The sequence below is a fragment of the Etheostoma cragini genome, chromosome 12, assembly GCF_013103735.1.
Source record: "Etheostoma cragini isolate CJK2018 chromosome 12, CSU_Ecrag_1.0, whole genome shotgun sequence".
In the NCBI taxonomy this organism is placed as follows: Eukaryota; Metazoa; Chordata; class Actinopteri; order Perciformes; family Percidae; genus Etheostoma; species Etheostoma cragini.
In genome coordinates this window covers 9,367,570-9,385,608 of record NC_048418.1, presented here as the reverse complement: position 1 = coordinate 9,385,608, position 18,039 = coordinate 9,367,570, and the positions used below count along the sequence as shown (strand labels likewise).

Sequence of the window (18,039 nt, the reverse complement as noted above, 5' to 3'; positions counted from 1 at the left end):
CGCGCCCGCGCGCGCGCGCCCGCGCGCGCGCTGTTTTCCAGGTACAATGAGCTGCTCTTCATCATTGACACCTGTCAGGGCGCTTCCATGTATGAGAGGTTCTACTCTCCAAACCTAATGGCGTTGGCCAGCAGTCAAGTTGGAGAGGACTCCCTGTCGGTGAGTTACCCACCCTAATATGGAGGAGATTAGATTAAAATAAGTTTGTTCATCAATCAATTGGTCAGGTTTTCTAATAATCAGTGTGGCTTGATAGCACATTGCAACTGAAAACCAGGCTTGAGAACTATGTTCATGCATTCTCACCCCACAATTTAAGCCTAAAGTGTAAAATTTTGATGTAAGTGTACGTAGGATTTTGGGGAGTTTACATTTAAGCTGCCCTAGTCAACGTTACTTTAGAGTGTTACATTTATTAATCTCCATCCTAAAGTCATTTACTCTTGAAAAGTTAAAACTGAAAACATACTCAAGTATGTAAGCTGAGCAGCCTAACAGCAGTACAATGTTTTAGAACCAAATAACAATCGTGATCTTGAATTATTTTTCCATATCATACTAAAAACTTATTAACCAGCTCTACACTGTCTGCAATATGAGACAATGCTGCTCTTCTATTTCCATATCTTCTACATGGATCATTTCTTAGCATCAGTCTTTTGGCACAACACCATGTATGTCTGTAGCTATCAAGTTCACATACAGGGTTCTTGTTTCAAAAACTACCGACCCCAAAAAAGATTAAAAAGTCACTTCAGTAAGTGTTTTCAAGCAACTAATAAAACTAGCATTAGCTAGCTTCAGATGGTAAGTTTTGATTCTCAGTTTTGACTTTTCAAAGCACCTATGCTGATAAGCTGCTGTTGGATATTGAATATTGTCATTGTTATATTTCCAGCATCAGCCAGATTTGGCTATAGGAGTCCATTTGATGGACCGCTACACCTTCTACCTGCTGGAGTTCCTGGAGGACATCCACCCTGCAAGCAAAGCCAACATGAATGACCTGGTGAGGATGTGCATGCCTTTTAACCAATAAGAGAACATGAGAAGCCACTAATGCTTTCCTTCATTGTCAGTTTTGTTTTTGTATTAACAGATTAATCATTTAAGTCTCTAAAATGTTAGAAAATAGAGAAAAATGGCCACAACAGTTCCCAGAGTTGATGGTGACATTCAAATCTTTTGCATCTAAAGCCAAAAGTGTTTAAGTTCTATCAGTGATAAACATTTTTAAGTTTTTGCTTAATACATAATGTGTGATTATTGGATTGATTGATAGATTAGGCACTAGTGAACCATTCTCACTTTTATAGATGTCAGCTCCGCATATACACCAATAGGATGTAAATAAAGTGTTTGTGCACTACTTTATGTCACGTGAGTGTGCAAATATACACACTTTAGCAGGAGATGTCTGTTCTACATAAACACATAGTTTTGTATACATTTGTATGTATTTTCTTTAAGTAACTTAGTATTTACTTAAAGTTTTTGAGATTGACAATACAAAGGTGCTTAAACAACTTTATAGACAACAATTAACAATTAGTTATTTAACCAGAAGTGCCTGAAATTCTTTGGATTCAGCTTCTTCTTTGTGAGGATTTGATTCTTTTTTTGTTTTTATACCACAGCAAGTACTTACTTGGCTCTTACTTAAAAAATAATTGGATTTTGGTCAGACTACACAAGTAATTTAAATACCTTAATTGAATACATTAAATACATTAATTGTTAGCCCAAAAAAGTAATTGTTAGATTTATCATTATACAATGATCGTTAGTTGATTCAATAATTAATGCAGGATCCATTTTTTGTCGCTGTCTATGGCAGGCTGAAAGCATTTGGGGTTTTGTACAATAGTGAGACAGAGTCTGTCCTGCCCTCCTTCTTTGTCTGGTGTTACATAATTTCTGGTCTTAAAGGAGACAGATGAAAGTCACACAGGACTCTGAACTTGAAGCAGAATGGCTGATACCGTGTTAAGGTTGTTGCCCTTTGACACATGATAGTGGGGGTGATAGTGAGTACATGCTGCTCCGGGCCATGGCTCGATCTCAGCAGCACCTCCCTTTTCATCTTTTACACTCCTGCAAAGATACATAGGCCGCAGGGACTGCTCTTCATCCCCATCACTACCTGCCCCCAGCCTCAATCAAAACACCTCAAATCCTTACTTGCACAATCAATGTCCTCTGACTGATTCTTATTATTCATTCCAATTTTCCTCTTTCACGAGATGCACTCTTTGTTCTTAAGCTTTTGTGGAATTAGGATCGATGCTATGGATTTCCCAGAAAAGCCTGCCAAGTTGTTTTTTTTTCTTCAAAGGCTTGCCCTTCAATGAAACAGAAATTGCCTCCACCTTCCCAACAAAATCCCCCACCAGTTGTGTGTTTTTCAAGTCCTGTTTGGCTTATAGAGATAACATTCACCTTGGTTTAATGATTTAATGATTTTTATTTTCAAATGGAGAGCCCTGTCCAACAACACACTGATGAATCACACACTTAAGAGGATTAACCCAACCAGTGGCACTAAAAGATTTATAATTGATGACAACATGCACAAATGTCATGCTCCTAGGGTCTAATCTTCTCCATACACTTTAGTGTATTTTAACATCTCCGCTGCAGCTCTAGCCACATTTAATGGAGCTTGCTCCTATCTTTGGTATGAAAAGTAAAAGACACAAACTCTGTCTGCGTATTAAAATCCTCACTGCCCTGGCAAAGGTGACTTGCACCATGTAATTATTATATTGAACATTTTATTTAGGTTTCTTGAGTGGATGGCTGTCATGTGAATGAAACCCAGCTTTGTTTGTGAGTGTGCTCTCTGTTGCACTAAGTTACATATTTTGAACCCACTGCATGTGTTTTGTCTGCTTCTCCAGTTCAAAGTATGTCCGAAGAGTCAGTGTGTGTCCACACCAGGCCACCGTACTGACCTTTTCCTGAGGGACCCAGGAAGTGCCCTCATCACAGATTTCTTTGGTAGTGTGCGCAAAGTCGAGATCACCATGGAAACCATCAACTTGACCGACCCCATCAAGGAGGCTGAGCAGACGTAAGCTGAGTTCATTTGTTTTCTGTCATTAGTTTAATGTTTTCACTCAACTATCATTTTCTTACATGACAGAAGTCATTATATAACCAGAAAAAGCCAAAGTTGACAGATTGACCTTTTCGATGATGGCAGATCTAGACCACACTCTATAATTTACAGAGACCCAACATTCCCCCATAAGCACACTGCAAACCTTAATTGAGTTCAGCTTGTTATTGTTTTAATTGAAGGGCTGCAGGTCAAATTTGTTTGTTTGGTTCCCAATTTACTAGACTTTGATTTCTATTTAGAACATCTCATTAGTAAAATTGATTTCTCTACTAATATTGTGTAGGGTGTATTGTCTCTGGGGGAGTTAACCTCACAGTGGATGTTGCTGACTACCCTGAAGGTGATTTAAGACCGTTTTTTTTAAGGCTGACCAGTGACATGATTGCTTAAGGTAATAATATTGCTAATTTAGATTAGATAGTTATTATAATCAGTACCAGCACTTACTGTTATATTTCACAGCAAAGTGAAGATCATAATTAGACATTCTCCTTGAATTGCTTCAAGCTATAATTCAGTGCTTCTGATGGGTTAGCTGTGGCGCCACCCTGTGATGAACTGGACAAAATGCATCCAAATAAAATTTAGGACATTCTCTCATTGCATCACGTTGATCCATGCTGTGATAAATACAGTACATTTGGCCACTAGATGTCTGTAGAGAGCTGTCAAAGTCTTAAACATTATCTGCTCAGCATCGTCTCTGCCTGTAACATATTGTTTGCTTTCTCATATTAGTTCTCAGACACCCTAATCCCATAATAAGGACAATCACCTGGAGTTTTAGGAAACGCTCAGCTAATGAACCAAAATGTAAACAGTTCTCCATATATTGACTCATTACGCTGCGAGTAAGTAATAGATTGCGGTGCTCTACAAACAGATGTGATGGAAATTAAAACTTTATTCCAGATTACTCTTCTCCCCCCACATCTATTAATTTCATTAGAATAGGATTTAATTGAACCACTGGAAGGTGTTATAGTTTAAGATTCTAATGTGGTTGGCTGCTAATTAGTAATTACAGGCAATTGCCAAACCAATTTTAATCATCAGCTGTTCTGGCCTTAGGCTAGTTAGTCATTGCACACAACTTCCCCTATTATTTTGTTATTGATTATGGCCAACACATTAGGTCTGCTGATCCCGCATGCAACACAGAAACACACCACCAGCGTTATTGGGCTCACTGTTGCCCTAATTCGGTCATAGAGAGACGTTCTATCTTCAATTCTGATGTAAGAACCAGCAATCCCCTGATCTATTGGCTGTTTAATGGAGCCAAGATTACTGATGCAGCAAAGCACTAGTAACATATCTCTAGTTTTAGGAATGATAGAAAACACTATTTTGAAAGTTGCTTTGGGTTTTAGACAAGCAATTTCAATTTGCCACTTTAGGCTCTAATTACAACGTGCATTTTTGACTTAATCTTTTCCAAAATCCATTTAATTGGGAAAATAATCTGTGGATTATCAATAATGGCCTATTAACTGTAATGATCCCACCTTGTCCTACCAAGAAATAAATCTCATATGAATTGGGATTTTGTCTTTAAAATCAGAGCTGATCTTTGTTAACACATCAGGATCATCAAAAAAAGCAATCACTTAGAAGGATTGTTATGAGACCTCTGTCCAGTCACCACTGGTCAAATTAAATAATAGCTTTTTAAATTGACCTGAAAATGGGTTGTAGTGTGCTTAGGGTTTTCCCAGAGAGAAAATATCACAGATGTCCTCTGAAACGAGCTGTTATTACATATAGTGCCGCTTTAATCCACTTTTGTCAGATCATCCGGCCACTCAGACAAGTGGAGCAGTATATTTAGAGAAGATGGGTATGTGTGTGTGTGTGTGTGTGTTCAAGTGTGTAAGGCTCTTTTTCATTCTCTTGCTCACTCTCATACTTCTCCAAGGCCGCGATCAAACAGAGCATGTTTGCAGGTTGCAAAGCACAAGGTGCACTGCACTTTTTTGTTGAAGATGCCTCAATCTGACCAGTTGGGTCTTTTTCTAGTGTTGCTAGACAACCATTGAATCACTGGTCCTCGGCTGACCACTATTTTGCGGTAAAGTTAAAAGACGTCAGGTGTTTTTTGTTTGTTTTTTTCACTCGGTGGAAGTTTTTTTCAATTTGAGACATTTAAGGCACTCTTGTAAAAACCCAAGAGGTGCTCAGCAATGTAAAGGCAGCGAACAAAATGCTTGACTCACTGAAAATAATTGCAAAAAGCCGCCCCAGGCTGCTAAAACACGCTCTGTCTGATCAGGGCCTTATTCTCTCTTCTTGTCTCACCCATTTCTAAACGGCTGTTTTATCCTCAGAACAAGCTCGTCCATTAAGTGAATTGCTCTTGCTGGAGAGGACGTTTTAATGGACCCCTTCAATCCTCTTCATTATACATGGGCTTAACAGAGTAATGACATTGTGTAGCTGCTCTCTCCAGCCATAGGTGCTTGTTGACCAAAACTCTATATCACAAAGCTAAGACTAATATCAATCATCAAATTAAAGCTCCCGTTTTGAGTAATAAAGTACATTTAACATAATGTGTGACCTGCCGTGCTGGATAGAATTTACAAAAACTACTTGGGTCGTTATTAGAGCAGATGTTAAAAGGAAATTAGTTTGACCTAAAGATGGCAGCTGGAGACAGCAGTAATGCGGTAGTTGGAGGTGGGGAGGGTCAGTCACATCCATTAGAATCCGCTAAGTGGATTGAAAAATCCTTTCCAAAAATATCTATTTTTATGGAAAATAAAGTGGAAAGTGGTTTGAATTGAATTTAAGATCATCTGTTGTGCTAAGTGAAAAGGGGGGAAATAGCAGTGAGACGTTGGTGCTCTTAGTGACATATTTCAAGTGGCTGAAAGAGCTCAGAGCACACAGAGGGCTCAGCAGGAGATTGTCTCGCTGCCTGTGAGCCCGGTCAGTTTTCTTCTGTCTCGGTTCCTGCCTGTCAGAGCAACTTCTGCCCTACCGCACAGACATGGTGAGAAGAGAGAAATGCAGAGAAAGAAGTTGAAAAGAAAGGGATAATGACAGGAAAATAAAGAAGGTAGGGCGAGAGAGCAGAAGCCAACGAGAAAGAATTTAACCAAAAGTAACTCAGAGGGAAGAAAGCAGAGAAAAAGGAGGACAGGTTGCTTCACACAGCAAGTGGTGGCTCTATGGGGTATATGGCCCCCTTTGTCAGCAGCTGTCTTGCCTGAACTTTCTTTGATTAGCCATAGACAGCCACTCAGTCAAACCTCCACTCGACTGTGACCTTAGCTGAGACTCTTCTTCTTGACCCTGTATGTCTGACTGTGATGTTGGAAACAAACTCTCCCACAAAAGATGTATGACATAAAACATACAAACATACAAAAACTGTCTGTGACAATTGTGGCATATAACATTTTTTCTTAAATTGCTTAAGCACTATTTTGACATCTCAGACCGTTTGCAAAATGAAACACTCAAAATACACTATACACTAATTTATAAAAAACATATATTGTTCCCGATGAAACACACACGTTTCATATGACTTAATTCAGTTTGAACCAGTTACACATTGCTGTTGCTAACCTAAAACACTTTTAGCAGTTCTACTTCTTAGTGATTAGAGTACTATAAATGAAGTACACAGAAAAAGTGCAAATATAAAATACGTTCAGCAAACTCTACACAAGACCAATGTTGTGGACGGAGGAAAATATAATTCATTTCATTTTAACGTGGAAAATCACAACAAAACATATCCCAGTTTTCATGCTACTACAGTAGTGTGCATAACACTGTTAGCTCAGCAAACCACAGAAAAACATAAAATGCTGTGTCCAGTACTGGCTATATTTACAGTAAAAATAAAAATAAAAAAAATAAAAAATACGATCTAAAAATACAGCTGTGTTCTACAGATTGGCTCATAGGTGTGGTAATTTGTCAGTCAGTGCTTTGGAATTGCAGGAAGTGAGATCATGATATACTTCTGTGTCTAATGTATACATTGTGTTTATTGTTTTGCAAATCACAAAACCTTAATTTTGTGGGTCCGAATCACAGAGAGGATACACAAATAATTTTTCACTTTCATTAACATTGTGAGGTAGGGCATGTCTTGGCAGAGGTCTGCGCTCTCAGAGTCCTCTTCTAGTTTGATTTGATTTAGTTGACAAATCAGTTCATAATTGAGCTCATGTGTAGACTCAATTTTGTGATTTATTCTGATGAGAAAAACCTTGCCAATATAGCTTTACGAGGATAATGCTGATATTTTATATCTTTATTACTGTCAACAAATCCCGTGAAAAGACCAGAGTCAGCAGTGGTCTTTTCTGCCACTTTCTGACTTTCCAGACTGTCTGTTGCCCATTTGTTCTCACTGAATCTTTAAAACTGTCACAAATATAAAAAGGCTTTGGGCCTAAAACAGACGACCACTGGGTAGTGTTTTTAGCAAAATAAAAAGGAGTAAATTGTGTGTTTGCTCGGGATACTATTTTCAGATGCTTATTTGGTGGTCAAGTAAACAGCAGCAGCAGGATGGTCAGATGTATGTGTGCCCAGGGGTGTGGGGTTACCACGTCACCTGTTCAGTAAAAAAAGCCGGCACCAGGAGTACAGTTGAACACAGTCGGGAGGTTTATTAAGGGTAATTTACAGCGTAGGAGGGGGATTTTCAACACTACTTCACCGTTCACAGTTCTCACTACTTTCCACTCCTCTGTCTCACTTTCTTTTCTCTCTCCATTCCTAGTTTTCTTTCCTCGTTAAACTGCTTGCTTCCCTTTTTATCCTCCAATTCTAATCACTCAATTAATCACCAGCCTATCCTTGTTGGAGCAGGAAGTCCATATAAAGCTCGAGGGTAGAGCCAATGGGCCGCCAGATACCGCATACCTTCAATCACGACTCCCCTCACCTCTCTGCAATCTACCACAGTGTGGTTGACCCAAAATAAACTACGTTGCCCATGTTCACTGTAATGATGGAACATGTAACTCAGTGTGGCTCATTAATGTTTTATTAACTTTTGAACAACAATGGAAGCAGGATGGCTCTGTGATTGGATAACCAGTAATGTGTCTTAAAGGTTGCAGGGTTAATGCATCCTTTCTCACATTAACTAATGTCTATCATCAACTGACATGTTGTGGCTTTTTTCAGTGCCATTGAGCAATACACCGAACCTCAACTTAATTCATTTATATAAGTCGCTGAAGCTAGGCTCATTAATTCAATGATGTAAATGTAAATGGATTTATTCCTAACTCACAATTCATAGACATTTAAGAGTCAGCTGCTTTTCTAAAGATATGAAATGTCCACAAGAGTTCATCTTTTATTTTGAAAACTGAGCAGAGTTTTGTCCTTTCATCATGTTATCCGTCATTGTGTAATGGACACCCACAAAGTTTTCCAGCCGAGTGTTAATAGCTATTTCTGAAATGCTGCAACTAAGAAAACACATACTCTGATAGTCTGTTAGTTGTAGGATTTAGGGGGATCTATTGGCAGAAATGGAATATAATTTAATAAGTTTATTCGTTAGTGTATAATCTTCTGAATCTAAGAATCATGTTTTCGTAACCTTCCACCTTTTAGAAGATGTGCTCTGCATTCAAAATGGACAGTCTTGGGTTTCTCTTCGTGGTTGTATTATAACACCTGGATGCAACGTTCATTCTTATGAGCTTTGCTGGTGACTGCCCGCTCAGGACATCAGGGTTTTTCCTGCAAAGAGAAAGTTTTGGGTCTGAACGCTCCACTGTATAGCCCTAATAGTATCTCCGTTTGTACAGTCAGATTGTACCGGACTCTCCCGGTGACCATCTTGGGGACTGGTGGTGCAGTGAGGAACCGCTGCTGAAGAAAAAAATGTAGCCTAAAAAATGTGTAACATCGCTTAGAGCACCTTTAAGATAGTTATAACTTTTAAAAACGTCTTTTAGTAGCTTAAAATACTTTCCCCCCTGTTTGGGACAGTTTTAAATTTTTTTATTTCAGATGCAGGGCGTACATTGGTACACATGAAATCCAAAGTTTTGAGTTCTTTAGCAGCACTGCTGTACTGAACAAGACGTCCGCCTCCCGCTACCTCTCTATGCTGAGCCTTGTTTACGTAACATCAGCAGTTAAACTGTATTTCACACTATGGTGGTTAGATGTGCAATTAATCCGCTGTTCACATGCATGCCATAGGGGTGGTCTGTTACACTACTGTAGGCCTATAGGCTATTCAACATCACTTTTGATCAATATTTAAAAATAGAAAATATTACGCTTTATATTTTGTAGTCATAACACTATTGTATCATTATACAAATAAGCTACAACAGTAATAGCAGTTAGCTTATGTAAGTCACTCCTGCATCTTTTTTAAACTTAGGAGCCGAATATGTTCCTTGGGAAAAAAAGATATAGTTGTGCCTTGTTCATTCTAATCAAAGCAACTGTATTTTGTGGTCAATTGTAATCTGATCCAAATACTGCATTTTATATTTTATATACAATTTTGAATTGTTACCTGCAGAATTTTGTATTTTCCTTTTAAATAAATTAGATGTTTTCACCATAAAATTGTGTCTGAAACAGTTTTCAGTTTAAATCTAAACGATTTTTTGTCGTGTTTAGCAAAATCTGTCACCAAACTGATAAACTGTAGAACTTAAAGGAAAACTCCACTTAATTTACAATTAAAGTTTGTTTACAGGCATTGGGGAGTACCACTAAATATTTGAAACACTTTGGAGTTCTGTGGCTCCAGAGGGAGCTGCTTGAAGTCTGATCCAGTTTTCTTTAATTGATGTTACTTAAGCCAGTGTCAGTTGGGGCTGAAGACTACAAGTTTTAGCCGTCTATGGGGTGTAGAGTAAGAGAGACATGATCTTACCATACCTGCTTGAAGCTACATTAGCATAAATCAATTGAATCTCTGACCAAACGGTGGTGGTCAAGTTCCATTTTGGGTAATTTAGGGTTTTGACAAGGAATTAAGAATAAAAAAGAATATAATAAAGTCTACCTATTTTATTAAACTATCTATAACTAACTAACTGTAAAACGTAATGTTTCTAAAGTGCACTTTACATACTTCAGGTAAATACTAAAAGAGAGCTGCTTTGTGTGTGTTTTGACTTTCAGTCCCATGAATGAAAAGCCGCAAAAAGTGACATACTCGTATGTGGACCAGCTGCCAGTGTCTGAGATCATCCATCAGGTAAGAGACCCACACTAACACCATTTCAAAATCACATGATTATCCATTTTGTTTATTTTTGTTAAGCGTAACCATGCGTTAAATTTGCCCACTCTTAATTTTGACACAAAAAAAACAAAGTTATGACAAAACACCAACAGATCATGTCTTTGTGTTGTTTCCATGGTGACAGCTTTAACTGTGGAATACAAGTGCCTGTGGTCTCAGTGTGGAGAGGCCACCATGAAATTCAGCAGAATGGATAGGCAGGATTGCAGTGAATTGTGCATTCACCTCATTCCCAAATGAATTGCGGCTTTCAGTCGGGCCGACCTTCACAAATGAACACCTATTTCTTCTCATTCCACCTTTTAGAAGGTGTGCTCTGCATTCAAAATAGACAGTCATGGGTCTTTCTGTATCACTCTTGTAAGATTTCCATTAAGGACTATTAAAACTACTATTTCTATGCTTCCCTTTCAACTTGTGCCTCAGAAAAGCAAAAAAAGTCTCATTAACTTTGCTACAGGCAAAAGCAGACATTAGTAGTGCTTACATTTGGGGTTCAGCTGCTTCTGAGAAACCCATACTTAACATGACCATCTACACAGTATTATCCAATGTATTGTCCTTTCAATAAAAGTGCGAGACTGTGTCAGAGAAATGTTATTTCAACTCTGTAGTAATTTCCGCACAGCAGACACAGAAGCATCAAATCATGAAATTGCAAAAAAAAAGCAATTTGTTGAGGATAAATCTGTTTTGAAATGCCCTTGGTTTAGATTTCAGTGACTACAGCAGAGTTGGAGTTGCTGACGTTTGATTTGACAATGATATTCAGCGCCACTTTGACGGATACTAAACTATTGGTGTTGATACTAGAGGTCAGATCCAGCTGAACTGAGTAAGTGGTAAAAATAAATAAATACATAAAAAAAACATCACTGGCAGACATCGACTTTGGTGGGAACAAAGGAGTCACAGTCAGGCCCAGAGAAATGAAGCTTACCACAGGCCTGAGCCTTGTCAGACGCTTATTGAGTATTGTGATGGGAAACAGGAGGGGTCTTCACACCCAGTGGCACACTTGATCGCTGAGGACTGCCTCAGAAGCCTTGCAAATCAGGCCAGTTTCAGATCTGCTGCCCACTGCCCCATAAACTGTGTCTGTGATGTTCAATACACAGAAGCGATCACGCTATCGGAAGCTTGTACGCTCGCAAACAAGCGCCATTAAGTCTCTGCCGTCTGCTACTTGGCTTCATATCTTGGCTCTCTCTTTTGTCTCTTCATCTTTATGCATCTATTCCTGTTTCTCCTCCCCTTTTTAAATTCACCCACACGAACAAAGCACAAATACACTCATCGACCCAACGACCCCTGTCAGAGATTTCGATTATTGGCTTGCACTCCTGCTGGGTTGAGGATGGGATCCTGACAGACTGAGTTATCTCTCTCTCCCTTCACCATAATCCATCTGCACTGCAGCAGAAGGACCAATGTTCATAACGCCTATTGACAGCTCTCCTCTTTATGATTAGCTGTCATATTGTGTACAGCTCTCTGAGATATCTTTGTTTTCCTGCCACTGTGGCAGCGTCTTTTGTTGTGGCTGATCAAATGCACTTATCTGAAGAACTAGATTTGATTGAATCTCATAAGATTTGATGTATAAAATATTTCCCAAGTGGTCTGAATGATTTCAGTTTTGCCTCCCAACAAAAACAAATCGTCTCACTGTGTTTATCTTCTAAGAATTTTTTTTTCTCCATTTGCCGGTAGACTAGGTGACGGCTTGTAAATAGAAAAGTCATCAGAGTAACTGACAGCGAATATATAAGCCTGTGTTGTATGGCGTCTGTGTAAAAACTTCCTGTCATATTGTGTATGTGGGAGTGTGTTTGTGGGAGTTGATTAATTCCCTATTACCGTTTGTATCGCTGGTGGTGACAGGGTGAGTCCCCTCTTCCTGCCACCTTCTCTTCCCAACCTTACACATCACATCACATAGACAACACATAATCACAATATGTTCAGCTCTGAAAATAACTAGAAGGAACTCCTTTTTCCCCAGTCTCTTGTGTATTCTACTTTTTTTCCTGCCTCGCTGCTGTGAGTCCTGGTCTCTGGCGTCAAATTGTTATTTGTTCTTTTGCCAGTTGACGCCACACCATATGGCTTCAGAGAATTGAAAATGGAAACACTGAAAATGAATGCTTTGCCTCCTTTCCATCCCTGGCCAAATCCCTCTTCCTTTGCTGAGCCTGCAACACTGACACCTTTCAAAGATGGATGTCAGGATTGTGTGGATCACAGGCCAAACCCACTCCAACAAGCTTTTCTTCTAAATTAGCTTTGCTATGTAGCTTGTGCTCAGTAATTAAAAATAATATTGTCTCGAAAAGCAAAACATGCTTCATGAGATAACAATACACCCACCTCTTTGACTGCCCCAGGTCTTGATGGGGGCTTAAAGGTCCAGGCACTGTTCTTGTACAGTGGAGTGATCCTGGCAGTGCACAATAGCTGTTCATCCAGCTCCACACAACATACATATGCTGCAGTTTTGACCTTGGAGTGCTAGTGTTTGGCAGGGCGCTCACACTTCCCTCAACGACTATTAGTATCCTGCATGGCCATGTTAATTGGCTCCAATCAATCATATGGGTAGTCCTTAATTGATTTTACTTGTGAATTGAATACGCAACACACAGTCTGTGTAATGGAGGTTGCATGAGTCTAAGTCCCTGTCCTTGGCAGTGGGATGTGAATGGTTCCGTCAGTGAAGGTCAGCAAACACTCACCCCTTTTTCTGCTCCTCGCTCTCATTTCTGTGCCTAATATGTTTTTCCTCTCTCTCCCTCATGTTACTTTTTCTTAAGAAGCTGCATTCTTTTCATCGTGTAAAAGTGGACAACTCATACAGAGAGTGGACTTGTTTGCCTTTTTTGTGGTCTTCATTTCTATCCAAGTCTATCCAAATTTGGTGGTCAAAGTAGTTATTAAATTGGTTATTTAACTTATGGCTGTATGAATTAGTTATTTAAGCAATTAGTTGGCCAACAGAAAGTGAACCATTTTGATAACTGATTATTTGTTGAGGTCATTAATCTCCAAAAAGCTCTAAATATTAGCTGCTTTTATCTGTTTTATATAAAATAGAATTATTGTTTTTACATTTGACACCAGAGCTAGTCCAATAGATGGGCCGGGCCAAAATATCAGCTGATTTAGCTTATTACAGATATAGCTATGTTTATGTAGGTTGATTATTTACAAGAAACATCAGTACAAAAATGCCAAAGATCAACAAAAAGGGCAGCCAACAGTCAGGTCAAAAATAGCAAAGAATTACATACTGTAGGTGGGGAATTGTATCTTTATGATCACTATTCTTTAATTACCGCATTACAATTTTATTTATAGTATCAAATCATAACAAATGTGAGACACAAATCTTGAGACACTTCACAGATAGATTAGGTCTAGACCACACTCTATAACTTACAAAGCCCCAACAATTAATAATTCCCCCAAGAGAAAGCAACTAATGCAAGGTCCTGACCCCGACCCCCAACCCCCCCTGGGATTTACGCATATGCCCTTGGCATGTTTTCGCTCAAAATTGCCGCTGAGCTCAAAGTTCAAATAATTTCAACCTTGACCCTGCTGACATTTCAAGGCGCAACAATTAAAGGAGGTAGCCGGAAGCGCTGATCGCATGTACCAGCAATTCGCTCTGCCAAAGTGTCTGCAAGATGCTCTGTGCCCTACCTTGTGGTTTTACTTCTGATCATATAAATACCTCCTTTTCTTTGACTTTATGATGCTTACTTCTGTTCTAATGTCTCTCTTCCCTCTTGACATACCGTACGCTCCTCTCTGCCAGCGGTGCTGACCTGGCTTCCTGTCACAGTCAATCCATCTCCCTTTTGCTCTGCGTTACCCTAGGGGCTTGCTTGTACACGGACATGCATACATCCGAACACACACACACACACACACACACACACACACACACACACACACACACACACACACCTCTGCCTACCATTGTTACGGAGGTCAACTGCTCCCAAGGGCCATGCGCTCCCAGTCATCTCTTATGAACGTCCCCTGCCGGGCTCTGCCTCGTCCTCCAGAAATTGAACCCTTAGTTCCTCTTCTTGTCTTCCCGCCGGCCACTTTGTCACGAAGCCTTTAGCTACAAGTGTCTCAACCTAATTTTGAGCAGGAAGACACCAATTGAAAAACAGAATTTGTACCAGATTTGTTCCATATTGAACAGCCGACCTGTTTCAGATTTGTATTTATCTCAACATCTCAGTGGGACCGATCACTGTTGTTATAGCTCTGTCTCCGTTTGATCGTAAAACTTGGACGGCAACAACTCAAGCATACTTCAAATTTTATTGGGCTTTAGGGAGTTTTAGCTAAACTACAACAGACGGGTCAAAATCAAACAGCGTTTGAAACCGAGTCTGTTTGCAGTGTTGTTTTAGTTTGTTCATAGCAAAGTCGTCTGAAGTACTTTTAACCAGACGCTGGTAAAGCCGCCTCTACTCCCGGGATCTGTAATTGACTTATGTCGGCACACGGGGCTGTCTGCAGCAGGAGAGATGATCTGTGGTGTGCTTGAATTTTATTCATGAACCATTTTTTATTTCTCTTACTATATGGAAATCTATTTTTTTGACATTAAAGCTTAAGCCTTGTAAGTAGACTAATGTAGGCTGTTATAGAAGTTGAGTGTAGGGTGCCCGCGGCTGCTCTGCAGAGGCAATAAATAATGTATTTCTGATAATTGTAGATGTGGTGTACTGGGGGCAAAAGTGTTAGTGTTGAGTATTTATAAATCTGTAGATGTAAAACAGCAGAAACCACAAGCCATAATATAATACCCACCAAGTTGATGCATTAGCCTAAAGTGTTCACTTATCTATTATTATTAAGAGTTAACATTCAAAAACTCTGCTAATCTGCTTTATTGGCTCTGTATAAGCGTGGTTTAATCAGATTTGAAATTGTACATGTGATAGTACCAAAAATGTTCTAGCTTTGGTGGAAAGCATTGTGTTTATGTTGGCTTCCATCATTCATTTTAAGAAGTTGATTGTAAAAATAGACTTTTTTTGGACCCTCTTTGTCTTTGTCAGCAATTATGATGTCAGACGAGACCAGAATGTGTCTGTCGTCTGAGATGTTTTCTATAATTTCTCCCCCCAAAAGCGGCATCAGACGCTGAAAATAACCCTTTATAGTTGGAGCTTTGCCTGTGCTGCTCACTGAAGGTCTGTTGAAGCATTGAGTTCCTTCCACCTGCAACTTGGTTTCTGTTGTACACCATCTACTGTAGATGTAGTGTATGTAGCAGAATGTGCCTGTGCCAGATAGAGGATAGGTCTTCCTAACACAACATGATTGAAGTGTCACAGCTCCTCTCTAAGCCTGAATTTAACTTCTTCAGATGTCTTTTTTTCCTCTGATTCCATTTCATATGTGGTTATTGCCATTGACATTGCTGGCCAATAAAAAAATAATATAAGCACAAAATGTTAGGTCTTCACATGCCTTGTGAATGCAGCTTTAAATCAGAAGCTCTTTGCCTTAGACCTCCAGCCCAACACTGAGCTCAGGGCTCAAACACCTTACTGTTTCTGCTTTAGCAGTCTGGATGGCAGTGAAGCTCTATTGATTTTGACTTGATTGAGCTGTTAAATAAATTTGGAGTCAGACATAATCCAATTTTACTGCTGTCCTCAGTCTTTCTACATTAGAAATGGGCAGTGTTGTTACGTAAACCTGAATTTTGTATTGAAAAGACCGCATTGACAGGACTGGGGTACACAGCCAGACACAGTTCCTTGAAATTAACTTTTCACCTCATTTACCAAGAGCTGTTAAGCTAGGAAATTACAATAAATTTCACCAGCCAAAGAAACATGTAGTCATGCCTGTTGTAAACACTTTTTCATGAAAAGAATCTGGTGCAGTGTGTAGTTTAAGACTCAATGTTATATACAGTGGGTCAAGTTCATTATCATAACCTCCCTACAAGCTATAAATAATGATGCTTTGTCAAACCATTAGAAGCCTGTTTGAGACAGAGACATTTTGCTTTGATTGGCTGATGCTCAGCAGGAGGAGAGTTCAAGAAAAGGAAAAACTGAATATTACTGAGGTGTTCAAATGTTAGTCTCAGCCTGTCTTGTAGATTTCAGGTGCCAGTGACATTTTACTGGCATTTGGCACATAGTGGGTGGTATTTCAGACGCTGCTCATATTTAACACACGGTTTCTTATTTGTATATTTAAGAATTGTCTACTGTCCATAAGCCAACTCAGCCGTTCTCAGCCTCTCGAAAAAGGGGTATTCAGAAAAATATTAATGTCCCTTTGAGTTATACAGGTGCTACTTCACTTCCACTTCAACTCTGTTGGCCTGTACAATTATAGTGGAAACACGGTGGTCTAAAAAAACAAGTAGCTGCCTTTCAACTTTCCTTAAAAAATACATGAAATAATGATGATACTGTCTGATAAAAGAATGAGTTGAGGACAGATTTGACCAGATGTGCATAATGAATAATATCGGCTTACTCTTCCTTATTTTAGGTAATGTATATGCAATTATGTATGCACAAAAATACAAACAAAGCATTCAAATACTGATTGGACGTTGATTACCATGGCTACACTCAAACCTTTGAAGCATGTGGGTTAGCTTTAGTTGCATGACAATTTTGCCTTTGTGTGGCTCTGGGCAGGTAGCGTACAGAAGAATTATCAGATTTTATTTAATTTTTTAATGGAAACAGCTGCCTATAGGAGAGCGGTGACCCTGAACCATTTACTAAATGTACTGTAAATCCAAAAAAACAAACCTTTAAAACCTGTAAAGCTGCATAGATATGTGATAATTCTTCATGATATTAACTCTGGGCGTCCCTTTTCCCATTGTTACTATCTTGTCTTACAGCCATAGTCAGACTGAATTTTTGGGTAATAATGACCATGGACCAGCGTCTAATCCTCCAGGGCCCATCACTCTGCTGTCAGCCTGGCTCCAACTTGTTTGTTGTGTGTGTGTGTGTGCGTGTGTATGAGATGTAGATGTACTTGGTGTAAATGTACACTAGGTACTGTAGTAGTGCTCAGCCAAGTATTTATGCAGCAGCTTTAGTACTGTATGTGGCGTTTACAGTCAGAGTCAAAAGAAACTTGCAAAGTCTCTGGGTTTTGACTTTCGAGGATGCCTTTTCTGACTGGTGATTTCTTGACTGGATAATAGCAACACGTATAGCGAGGGATAACAGAAATCTCTTAAGTGTGTCCTCGCAGCCTATCTATAGCTTTGTCGCCAACTGAGGAGTTAGGAAGATTTTTTTAGAGGTTAAATCTCATCTCTTTGCAGAATATTGCCACTGCATTAGCATATAAATGTGCTCTTTGTGAGATGCATGGTTAATACGGGAGAGATTTAAAAGTATAATCATACACAAAGTGATGATGTGGCAGTGAATGGGACAAACACAAGACAGGGGAGGTGTATTGACGAGCTTTACCACCCGCTCTTTGTGTGAACTTTTGTGTGTGTGTGTAAGACAGCAGATAGTGTACTAAATGTGTGTAAAGAGATTAGCAAGTATATATTGGACTCTGTGTCTGCCTGTGTGAATGACAGAACAATCAGTGGTGGTCTCAACAGGAGAAATATACACACAAC

At 39.3% G+C, this 18,039-nt stretch overlaps 1 protein-coding gene across 1 annotated transcript in view; it reads left to right on the top strand.

Moving 5' to 3' along the window:
* pigk (phosphatidylinositol glycan anchor biosynthesis, class K) overlaps positions 1–10,352 on the top strand; it is a 17,258-nt gene extending 6,906 nt beyond the window's left edge. Inside the window, exons 7-10 of the mRNA XM_034888679.1 lie at positions 42–159; positions 899–1,009; positions 2,901–3,073; positions 10,259–10,352. Of these exons, the coding sequence (XP_034744570.1) occupies positions 42–159; positions 899–1,009; positions 2,901–3,073; positions 10,259–10,352 (496 nt within the window). The remainder of the gene's footprint in view (positions 1–41; positions 160–898; positions 1,010–2,900; positions 3,074–10,258) is intronic.
* Positions 10,353–18,039: the final 7,687 nt, after the last annotated feature.